The sequence below is a fragment of the Leptonychotes weddellii genome, chromosome 10, assembly GCF_054177405.1.
Source record: "Leptonychotes weddellii isolate Sample4059 chromosome 10, ASM5417740v2, whole genome shotgun sequence".
NCBI lineage: Eukaryota > Metazoa > Chordata > Mammalia > Carnivora > Phocidae > Leptonychotes > Leptonychotes weddellii.
In genome coordinates this window covers 40,800,744-40,812,557 of record NC_138378.1, presented here as the reverse complement: position 1 = coordinate 40,812,557, position 11,814 = coordinate 40,800,744, and the positions used below count along the sequence as shown (strand labels likewise).

Here is an 11,814-nt window from a genome sequence, read left to right as displayed (position 1 = left end):
AAACACAAAAGTGGGAAATGTCAGGGAAATAGGGATGATGGCAACTCAGAGACAGGTTCAACACAGAGTCTTCTCTTTTCTTCAGAAAGCAGTGGGATGCCTTCTGCCTGGCCCAGGCAAGCCTGTCCTCCTCCAGGCAACAAGCATGGAATCATGAAAATCATGAGCATGTAAAGCTCATTTAAGTACATGAGGACAGGCTGAGAGGACTAGCGACTTGAAAACATGCTTCCTTTTCATACTTCAGTCCTATTATCATTTTGACCAGCTTCTCAGCAGGAAATGCCAGCACAGAAGGCTAAGGACCCCAGACTCAAAGTTCCAGCCCCAATCCTGGCTCTCTGATGAGATGGTGTCACCTAGTTTTTGTGCCCAAACCCCACAATTTGTAGTTAGCTGTATGGTCCAGAGAAAAGAAACCAAATAGCTAGTCCTCAATGTTCCTACCTATATAGTGGAACTTTTTTAAGGCCAAAGCCTTTGAAAACCTGGAAACAAAAGTTTCTATATGAAAAAAATCAGATACTGTTTTGTAATTAATACCTTCAGTGGGTATGATTGCAACGAGATATAATAAAAATAATTTCCCCACTGGTCCCCTCCATTAGTCCGAACAGGCAGCTCCACTTACAAGCAAAACCTTCAATTCAAAAATGTCTTCTGAAAAAAAGAATATATATCTTCTGTCAGTTTGAGAAAGCCAAATGCGGAAAGGAAAAAACAAAACAATTAGCCAGAAACCCCTGTGTAGTTAGAAATCCCTAAATGGTTTGGTAGCCTGGGATAATTTTCTTTCGCTTTCAGAACATTAGAAATGTTCCGGGAAAGTCCTCATTGCTGCTCACTGTCTTTTGCCCACTTTGTTCTTCTAAGAATCAGCCTCCTGTTAGCATGATTTCTGCACAGTGCTTCTCTTCCCTGGAGTTTCCTGGGGCAGAGCCCTGAAAATGTTCCTCCTTCGCCTCCTCCTCCACCTCCTGCCCAACCCAGGCTGCTAGTGAATAAACCATTCAAATAATGTCATCTTAATATTTGTGTTCATGCTGGGAACTGAGGGACTAGAGTAGGTGAGGCGGACCTACACGACAATGCAGGTTGGACACAGACTTGCTCACCCTTACGGAGCATTCTCCAGATGCTTTCCTTTATTCAAAGGCAGCCACGTTTAACAGATGATGTCACACTCTCACCAGTGACATTTTTATGACTACAAAAATTGCAGTTTTATGTCCAGGGTCCCGCCACCAGTGCGCCTGAACTTGGAAGCAGTGAACAGCTCTTGCGTCCAGCTCTAGAAGACACTTTCTGGGTTTTTCTGTCCCTCATCCCCTTGCAAACCAGAAGCCAGATTGCACCTTTGTACCCGGAAGCAGTTTGTGGTTTAAATTAACAAATGTGCTGACCCCTGAAAACCGAAAACAGTGCTGATGCATTTATATTGTGTTAGATTCCCTCCTGTTAGGTGTGTAAGGGTGGGAAGGAGCACCTCCAGGGCATGCAGTTTTCTAAGGAAAGAAAATACCAATGACCACAATGCCCCCTTCTCATCCCCAATCTTCTTTGGGGTGACATCATCTCAGAGGAAGCAAGGAGAAGCTCAGCCACTAAGCACTGAGAACATACAGATTATCAGACAATATCCTGGAGGAGAGAGAGAAAATAAGATAGTTCAACCGGGTTTTGCTTGGGTTCATTAATATAAAAATATAAAATAAAGGCCATGGCCTCTCTGTCCATTTCCTAGGTTCCAGAACCCTCCATTAGGGCTGGGGGGCTCCGAGGGGTGGAGACTAAAGAGTACCAGCTGCAGAGCGAGGACTGATGGGGAGCCCAGTCTGGGGCTCTCCTGGGAAGGCCTTTAGGTCAGGGAAGCAGTAGGAATGAAGAGAAACGGAGTCACTTATTGTAAAAGACACTAAAGAGAGAAGGGGGGCAGGACCCCAGGAAAGGGAGCACAGTGGCGCAGAATGTGAAGGAGAAAGGGAAGCAGGAAGACTGCGGGGAGAAAAATTAAAGAGGACAAAAGGAAGGCGGGGAAACATGAAGAAGGAAAGGAACCTAGGATAGGAAGGAGGGAGGAAGCAAAGACAGAAAGGACGCGAGGCAGAGAATGGAAGAGGGAGGGAGGGAGGCAGGGTGCCGAACCACCTTGGGAGAGGTAGGAAAAGACACTTGAGGCTGGCCGGGCGAGGGAGGCCATGTCGAAGCAAGGATCGGGACGAGGGTGCAACAGTCTAAAGCCAAATTTCAGAGAAGCCTAAAAACCCTGGCCGGTGAAGAAGTATGGCCGCCGGGCCGGTGGGGAACCTGGAACCGGTGCGCCTGGGAACCGACGGGGCGGGCCCCCCGCGGGCTGGCTCTGGGCACCTCCTCGGCTTGTCCTGGGTCCCGCGCGCGCCACCGAGACTGCAAGGCCGAGCTGCACGCCCCGCTCCGCCCGCCGGTCCGCCTCTTGCTCCGGGCTTGGGCTCGGGCTCGGGCTCGGGGAAGCGCTGCCCCTAGGAGGTCGAGGCTGGGATGGGCAGTCCGTGTAAGCTACTGAGGCCATCCGGGGCCTTGCCGCCGGGGCTGGACGGCTTCCGATCGGCCACTGCGGGAGGAAGCACAGGGACGTCGGGTCACTGGCTGGCGCGGCTCAGAGTGAGAGACCCAGAGGTCTGCGACGTCCGCAAATGCGGGTGACAACGCGAGGATCCGGGGTTGACACTATAGGGGTTTGGAAGAAGGAAGCCCGGACCCGCGTCCTCCCAGGACCCCACAGGCCCACTGGCGCCCATCTTTCCGGATCCCCTTAAGGGAGCCACGAGTGAGCACAGCCTTGGCCGTGTTGCAAACGCTCCCTGTTCGCCCGAGTGCACTTGCCTTTGCCCCGCACCCTCTCAATAAAGGAGGTGATGGGCGCTCAGGTCGGTAGGGCAGCCCGGCGGGGGAGGCTCTCAGATCCGAGACCCCCGCTCCCCTCCTTCCACCGCCACCCAGACCCCAGCTGCGCGCTCAGGCCTGGGGAGATGCCAGCGCATCAGGTCCACTGTCCCCAGAGCGGCTCGGGACGCTCGCGGTGGACAGAGGGTAACAGAGCGTGAAGCGGGTCACCAAAGCCGCCCCTGATAGACGGTCCGCGGCGGTCAGGATCCGTTCGGCACCGGAGGCGGCCGCGCTTTAAATGGGTGGCCGACTTCGTTCTGCCCCGCGGCCCGGGAACACAGCTACTATCCCCACTGCGGTCACAGCACGCCCTGGAGCCTATGGGCCTCCGGATTAAGTGACAGTGAATCTGCGAGATCAGACGGCATTCTGCGGGTTGCTCTATTATTTAGGGTTTTGGAAGGGGCCCGAGTTTTGCCTCTGGGAACCAGCAAAGTGACGCCACGATTGCGCAACCTGTTTCTCCTTTCCCAGCCCCTGGCCGCTCAGCTCCTCCTGCAGGAAGCTCAAGTAGTTTATACCTAAAGGCGCCCATTCTCAGCTTTCTTCTTCTCCCCTTCAAGTCCTCTTTTAAAAGGGGAAGCTCGAAGCGCCTCATTTTGGGATCGGGATATTTCTGGATTTTCTTCCCCTGCAGCTGCCCATGCTCCAGTAGCAGGCGCAATTTGCTGTGACTGCGCGGGAGCTGCGCCGGATACCCCTGGAACATCTGGTTTCACAGGGGTTTTCAGAGGGGTCTAAAGACCTTTCCAGGGCAGAGTGACCACTCTGCCCTCCCCATCCTCTCAGCTCTCTTTCCTAAAGACGATTGTGGCTGCTCAGCCAACGAGGTCTTCTGACCCTTGTTTTCCACCCTGTACTCCCCTTCAAGGTGAGGACCTGTTCAGAAAATATCAGAGGAGGCGGCGGTTTCTCAGCTATGGGACGGTTGCCTTAGACACAAAGGAGAAAATGAACTAGTAAAAAATAAACACCGGAGGGCCCAGAGATAGATTCCACGCTGCTGCTGCGTTTTTAGGTCTGTCCACACCAGCCCTTGCCATTGGACCTCTCCTCCCCTCCTTTCCCACCCGCAGGGCCAGAGGCAACCTGAGTGGCTGTGTCCTGGGGGCCTCGGAGGCTTGAGCCTGTGGTGTTAGGTGCCCTGCGGGTTCATTTAATCTTAGGGGGCAGGAATGGGGACAAGGGTTTTCAAAATATTAGGACTGCGGTTGCAGGGCCACTGGGACCACGGTAGGGGCGAACAGAGGCGGGGTCTGAGAAGGGGTCTCCAGAGCCAGGTCAAATGAAACCTGGTTGGCTTTGTTGGGTCTCTCACACAAACGCCTGCAACCTAGTGCTCTCTGGCAAAGTACGTTTTCAGGATAGATCCCTCAAGAACTAATCCCAAGCAGAGATAAGTGGAATGAAGCTTCAAGTTGAGTTTAAGAAGTATAAACATATTTTCTTTGAGGAATATGCAATATCTTCTAGATTTGATATTCGAAATCTTAGGCTTTCCAAAGCCCCTCTGGGAGGGATTTTAGAACCATGAGGCTTTGATGGTTTCTGAAAACACACTGTAAATTGTAAATACCAGTTGTCTTGCAAGAACCTCTGGTGGCGTCTGTCACCTGTCCAGAGGCTGGGAAAGGGTGTGGGGAGATGGTCCTGCCCTGGCTACAAAAAGAAATTAGATGAGTACTGAGATTCCAAAAATACCAGGTCCGCTCCAAATGTAGGTGGGGTGGAACTTTCCTTTTCTCTCAGGCCCCAAGAATTAAAGTTTCCTTTCACGGATGGAAAATGTAAATCATACTTCCTCGCCTACAAAATAGGTAGCCCAGCCTCGCTACCCTCTACCAATAAAAAATTAATAAGTAGCAATGCATAATTTGACATTTGATTTGACTTCCCTCAGGGTAACAGTTAATGTTCATTTGCACTGATTTGAAGGATGCACTGAAACGGATGTGAAGATAGACAGATAAAATATTGTATGTGTGTTGTGCGTGTAAGCACTAGATGATCAAAAGTGTTTGCTTGTTACTGAACATGCATAATATTAAATTGCTTTCGGTAGAAAATTTTTGTTACTGAAAAAAATTCAGTAAATGCTATTCTTACTATTCTTAAAAACTGGACAATTAATGATAGCAAATTGTCTTATGGGATAAGTTTCTTTGAAGACAATTTAAGTAATGATTAGAAAAATTAAAGGCAGTGATTCTTATTACTTTGCATTTTTTCAAAGGAGGGGGAGGAGCAGGGAAGGGGAAGGGGAGGGTCTTTGAAGTCAACTTTTCTGCCAGTGAGAAGGGTAAAACTCCATGACCCAAATAGGCATGTAATTCTCATGATTTTTATGTTTCTGTTCAAACACTTACACTTGTATGCCAGCTTGAGAAATCATTTTCAGTGATGGGCCTGATTTATTCAATGATCATCTACCTAGATCTTTAAAGAACTGTGAGGGTCAGGAAATTAAGGTATTAATTTAATAACTAAGGTAGCTAATTTATTGCTTTGGATTTTGAAAATGGGTGGGACGTTTCATAACAGGAAGCAAATATACTGGTAAAAGGGACATGAATGTTAGGGCCACTGAATGGCCCTGTATTTCTGAAAGAAAGTATCTTCTAAAGAAAATCAGCCACCAACAGATTCCCCTCTCCCCCGCCCAATTCACTAGAATTAGTTTAGAATTCTGAACTGTGTGTTTTCCCTTTGGATTGTTACCTACACATCATAATTTGTTTCTAATGTGGAGTCTGAAATGCCTCAGGACAAAGTGGCTCTGTTAGCAAATGATGGCATTGTTCTGAAGATAATGAGTCCTTTTTCTTAAGTCTTCTTTCTCCCTGAGATCATTTCAATTTGTAGATATGCTTTTCTAATTCAAATGATCCTGCTTAAACGATTTGATTTGTGTAATGGAGAAGATTCCTTTTCTGTTCCTAATTCAGCAGATAACCTCCGTTCTTAAGGAAGCAGTTAGATTTGAGGCCGAGGACCAGACCCTGAGCAAAAGCACAAGGAAGGATTTATGCCTCCTTCCTTGGGAGGGTGGGGTGGACTCACTCCACCACTCCAAGACCCTGAGCAAAAGCACTTCTACAGATGAAAAAGATCCCCCCATCTGTCCTGAAATGTAAAGCGTAAAGGAGTTCTAATTCTCAGTTTTTGTAATTTATACCCCAAGATGTTTATGTTCTAGAAAAAGTGAAAAATGAAAAAAAAAAAATTTCCCTCCACTTGACTGTTATTGATGGCACCTTAATGGCTCCTCTCTCTCTCTCTCTCATCATGCTATTGCATCTCACTGAAACTACGTGGAAATAAAGCTTTTTGCCTGGATGTCATATAGAAGAAACCCCCTCCTGTCCCCTGATTACCCAATGCCACTTGCCCCCAATGTCCACCTTGGTAGGTGTGAGGAAGATCAGGTGGTAAAGATCCCTTTGTAATCTAGAACATCCCTCTGCCCCACACTGCCCTCCCAGTTTATGCTCTGTCTCCTTCACTGCCAGGGCTGGGACCCCCTCAAGTGACTTCTTCCTTTTCTGTAGGGTTGTAGAAGTTGCAAATTTCTGGTGAGGAGAACCTAAATGCAGGAAGGTTTGAAATTAGCAAATCCAGCCCTTGTTCACCAATGAGGAAAATGAGACTCAAGAGCAAGTGAGCTTTTCCCAAGTTATAAGAAAAAAATAGAACTCAGAGAGCAGTGTAAGAAGATGACCCTCACACTGCTGACCATCAATTAAATACCTCAAATCTGTTAGTGGACTTACCAGGGAGTGGATTCATGGAGGGAGAAGAGGAAGGAGAACTTCCAGCTACATTTCCCACAGAAAGACGGACCCCAAATCACACAGAGTTCAAGAGTCTAGACTTGGGGATACATGATTGAAATGCTCTCCCCATTTCCCAAAGCACATGTTTAAGAAAATGAATCAAAGACCAGGGCCTGGAAGGAGGGAAGGAAGGAAGGAAAGAAGGGAAGGGAAGGGAGAAACGAAACAGAGACGCAGTGCCTAGAAAAATCCAAATGTAGTCCACCACAGAAGGCAAAGCTCTGCAAGCCTCAGAAAGGTGAGCAGGATGGTGCTTCTGAATCCTTCTGCAGATGGAGAAACTGAGACCCAGAAAGGAGCAATAACTTGGTCAAGGACACAAAACTAGGTTCAAACCTAGGAGTCCTGTCCGCCAACCTGACCCTCTTCCTTCTCTCTCTGTACAAGTCAGGAGGGACAGTCCCGGGGACTCTCTCAACTCTGCCTGCCTTTCTAGGAACAGGGCATACACCTGTTATAAATCAGTCTGCTCCAAGAAGCTACAGGCTTAGGAAGGATTTATGCCTGGGACCCACTCCAGCACCCAGCTCTCCCCTTTTTCTGTACGTCTCTGTATCTGTCTCTTTGACTCTCTCACCATGCCCCATGCTTACACTCCTCCCTTGCACCCTTCCTAACCTTAGAGCCATTCATCCGACCCCCTCCCGGCCCGCGCCCCTCACCTTCCCGGCTGGGATGCTTGAAGGTCATCGCTGCGGCCAGTTCGCCACCGTGGACGGTGACGCCGGCCCCGGGAGGCGCCAGCGGCGGCGCCTGCGCTGGTGGCCACGGCGGGCCCGGGGCGAGGTAGCCGCCGGCTGGTGCGCTATACACGCCGTGCTGGTTGGAGGCCGGGTAGGCACACGCCGGCAGGAAGCCGCCTACCGCAGAGAGGCCAGAGGCCGACTGTAGGGATCGAGGACAGACCATCAGCAGCAGGCGGCCAGGCAGTCTTCCCCCGCCCGCGCAATTACTGAGCTAGGGAATCCTCATTTCCCCTTGCGGTCCCCTCCATTATCCCCGCGCGAGGCCTGGCCTCTCGTTTTCCCAGTAAGGACTCTGGCAAAGTGATTTCCACGCAAATTGTTATAAATAATAATAAGAGGTGAGGGGGGTCATGGTGTCCACCAACTGGGATTTAGAAGAAGGGAGTCATCTCCCATCTGTGTTCCGGGTTCCAGCTTTTTTTTTTTTTTTTTTTAACAAAAGTATCTTGGCAAAAAGCAAAGCAATCGCCTGGACAGCCAGCCTCCCCCAAACTAATGCACTTGAGAAAAGGAGAGAAATAGGTTGGCGCAGACGCTCACTGGCCGGGCAGCCAGACACACCAACACGTTCCCTGGCCCGAGGGAGTTTTCTCTTCTCTTTCTCTCTCCCCTCATCCGCCAACCCTCCCGCTCCCCCAGTTAAAGACACCTTCTTCCCCCTGCGCTCAGTTACCTGAGTGTATTTAATGTCCGCCTCCAAGGCAGGCTTCTCGAGACCATTCACTGCTGGAGTGGCCGGGAAGGCCGTGCGGTTCACGCTAGCCCAGTCTTCCATCTTGGGGGAGTAGGCGGCACCTTCGCTCCCAGCCAGGGCCCCTGCGGGGACACAGGATGGATTAGAAGGGGCATCCCAATCTGCGCTGGGCACAGGCGCAGTCCAGAAGTTTCCACACAAGCCTACAAGCGCTGGGCTCATATCTGAGCGGGTGGCGACGGGTCCTCAGGAACACCTGAGATACTCAAACACTCAGAGAGCGATTGGAGGCAGGGGGGCAGCTGGGAACTGGGTTTTGCTTTCATTCCTTGTAGGGCAGAGGGAAGAAAGTCCTGCTCCGCATTCCTCCCAGCCTTCGACCCGCTTCCCACGAAACGGTAAGTCTCTGGCGGTAGGTGGCCTGTAGGGCCAGGGCTGGGCGCACTCAGCCAAGGTGCCTTTCCACTGTCCAGAAACAGCGACCGGAAAGGTCCAAGTTCAAATCCCCAGCAGGCTTGTGAGAATTACATGGGTTTCTCAGTCTCAACAGGCGTCTGGAAGGATATGCCGAACTGCCTCTGGAGACATCCCAGGTCTCCCAAAAGAGGCAACAACCCAGACACCCGCCTTCGTCCCAAGCACATGTCTGCTCCTGGAGCAGGTGTGTACACAGGTAACTGAGAGAAGATTCCAGATTTGAGCGCTGACCTGATGAGGTCACCTCCCAGCCAACTGTCCACTGATCACACCATGGGGAGATTTGGCCCAGCAAATGGCCCAGGGTTTTTGAGTCACCGGGATAAATAAAGCTGTGCCCGGTCTCAGCCTTGGAGGAGCACCCCACTGCCACTGGAGCTAAGCATTCAGTTTCCTTCAAGCCCGCCCTCCTCTGTCTTGGGATAAGGTGAGTTTTGCTTCTTACGCACATAGAGTCTGCTCACTTAAGAGCACACAATTCCCTGGCTGGTTGTTGGGAGCAGGGGACACTGTGAAGAGACTGGGGACTCAGTCCCAGCCCACAAAAATTCTTTTTGAGCACCGAATCAATGCTGCCCCATTCGCTCCCCCTTCGCTCCCCCTTTGCTCCCTCCTACCCCTGCCAAGAAAGAGGAATGACAGTGTGCTGGATGAAAATTGCAGGCAAAGGGCAAATCCTTGCAACTTTTCACCCCAGGATGGCTGCAGCCCCGGGGCACTGACAAGGGAGATGCCAGCTCCAGGAGCTGCAGGGCTGCTGGGCCTGCTGGAGATACAGGCCATTTGACAAGACCTGCCAGACAGCTCCCCTGTGCTTTTTGACTCAAAAGAGCCTATGCGCCTGGGAGGAACAGAACCCTTTGGGGAATGCTCAGGGAACCCGAAAGATGGGGATCATAAGAAACAGTCGCAGGATTGGCTCTGGTTTGTTTGGCTTAGATCTGGTGATAGGGTTTTGCATACTTTTTGCAAGAATGAAAAAGCGCAATTCCAGGCCTCCGAATTTGTGGTCGGCGATTGCTCTTCCATTTGGGAAATATTTTCCATATTTGTCATAAAAAGTTCAAGATGTCCGAGGACTCCCACAGAAGGCCCAAGACCCTCAGTCTCCCTGGCCAGCCCTGCACCCTCCCTTGAGCCAAAACCGGTCTGAGGAGGATGACAAGTGCGACCCTTTGCCCACATGCCCGCCCCCCCCACCTCCAATCTCCAATTCAGCCCTTTCCAGGAACACTACAGAGGGCCACCGAGACTGACCTGTTTGCTCCATAAACGTCCGAATGCCCAGGATGTTGCTGACCGAGTGCGCCGAGGGCCATGAACGGGGTATGCTGACGTGGCCTGCTGTGCCCGGGACCCCGTGGTGGCTACCCATCTTGGCGCCAGTAGGCGACACAGGGCTGGGGTAGGGATACTGGTAGATATGGTTGTAGGGCAGCGCCGGCTGCGGCGGCGGTTGCTTGCTCGCCTCGTAGGGCCCAGGCTGCGCCAGGCTGCCAATCTTATTGCGCAGGATTCGGCTGATGGAGCTCACAGAGGGCACGTTGTACTTGTCGCAGACGCCATCGGCCAGCAGCCGGTCGCGGATCTCCCAGGCAAAAATGCCAGGGTCGCCCTGCTTATAGTCCCGGATGTGCTTGACCACGTTGGGGGTAGTGACGCGGGGTTTGCTGCCCCCGATGGCCCCGGGCAGGATGGAGCCTGTCTCGTTGTAGCGCGCCAGGATCTTGCTCACGCAGCCGTGGGATACGCGAAGCTGCCGGCTGATGTCACAGGGTCGGATGCCCAACTGCGCCAGCTCTACGATGCGCAAGCGGATGGCGTTGGGCAGGGGGCGGCCGTTGACGAACACGCCGCCCAGTTGGTTCACCTCGCCGTACGTCTGCTCTGCGGACGCGCCGGACGAGAGTAAATAGGCGGGAGAGAAAACACCGGCGGGTTAGCCAAAAAGGGTGGCTACACCGGGCGCGCCTTGGAAGGTGATCGGCGGGCGGGTCCTCAGAATCTCGCAGTGCGAGCAAACGGACCGGATCCGGGCTCCAGGAGTGGACGCCCGCGTAAGGGCTGCAGAGGGGGACGCCGGGCGCTTCAGCCCTGTGTGCCCTTTCTGGACTTTTGACGCGCCTAATTGGCACATCCCCTCCTGCGACACGCCGAACTCCCCTCCCCAACCCCCGATGGCTTCGGGCGTGCGGAAAACGCGATTTGTCAGGGACCCGGGACCTGCTCTCCCAAGGAGAGCAGACGAGAGGAAAGGGAGGTGCCAGGACCCAACCCGCCTCGTCCGCCCGCCCGCCCGCGCCCCCTTACCGCTCGTCCCTTACCCATAGCGCGCGGGCCAGCCAGCTGCCTGGCGCCGAAGCGGCCGGGACTGGGCCCGGCACAGTCCGGGAGAGCTCGGGCGCCGCCGCCGCGGGAGAGGCATAGAGGGAGGGCGCGCGCGAGTCGGGAGCCGCGGCGGCCGGGCCACGGGCTGGAAACGCGCCGTGCGCCGCCGCCGAGCGCGCAGCCGCCCTCCCCCTGGCCCGCCGCCGCCGCCGGGCGCTCCCAGGACACTCTCCACGCCCGCGACCCCAGGCCTAGAGTGAACTTCATCCGATTAGGAGAAATTCGTCTGACCGGGAGGTTGCAGCGTGCGGAGATCAATTTGACGTGTCTTCCACGTCAATCTCGGCAGTCACGCCGGAGACGCGCGAGTTGGCAGCTCATTGGTTCCCGTCACTGCACCCCGGCGCCCCCCTCCCGGGCCTGAAACTCTACCACCTCCTCCTGCTCTCCTCCCCCCTGGCCCTCCTCTGTAACCCATCCCCCTACACACACACACACACACACACACACACACACAAGTGCTAACCTCAGCCGGACCTGGGACCTTCCACTCTCTTTGGCTCCTCTCAAAGCCCCTTATGCCTCGACTTTTGAGAATGATGAGGTAGTCGTTCCAAACTGATGAGTATTTATTAGTGCTACTATTAGTACTAGTACTAGTTTTGGTTTTAGTTTTATTACTACTTCCACCAATATTACCATTAAGATATCAGAGGGTAAAAGTTGATCATAGCAAGGTTAGTGCTCATGGCTGCCTCTACCGCCCCTCTCCCCCCGGGGGGGGGCATGGGGATAGTGGTGCCAGTGCCTC

At 52.8% G+C, this 11,814-nt stretch overlaps 1 protein-coding gene across 1 annotated transcript; it reads right to left on the bottom strand.

Moving 5' to 3' along the window:
* Window positions 1–638: 638 nt before the first annotated feature.
* Window positions 639–11,270, bottom strand: PAX1 (paired box 1). Its single transcript, XM_081832207.1, has 5 exons — window positions 11,000–11,270; window positions 9,933–10,562; window positions 8,178–8,320; window positions 7,421–7,643; window positions 639–2,590 (listed from the first exon to the last, which is right to left on the bottom strand). Exons 1-5 carry the CDS (start codon window positions 11,268–11,270, stop codon window positions 2,499–2,501), a joined length of 1,359 nt encoding a protein of 452 aa, XP_081688333.1. The 3' UTR covers window positions 639–2,498.
* Between the last annotated feature and the right edge of the window lie 544 nt (window positions 11,271–11,814).

Coding starts and splice junctions, on each gene's coding strand:
- PAX1 (XM_081832207.1), bottom strand. CDS start 11,270: ATGAAGTTCACTCTAGGCCTGGGGTCGCGGGCGTGGAGAGTGTCCTGG. Junction 10,563..10,999: donor GGCTGGCCCGCGCGCTATGG/GTAAGGGACGAG, acceptor GCGCGTCCGCAG/AGCAGACGTACGGCGAGGTG. Junction 7,644..8,177: donor CGGACATTAAATACACTCAG/GTAACTGAGCGC, acceptor CGATCCCTACAG/TCGGCCTCTGGCCTCTCTGC.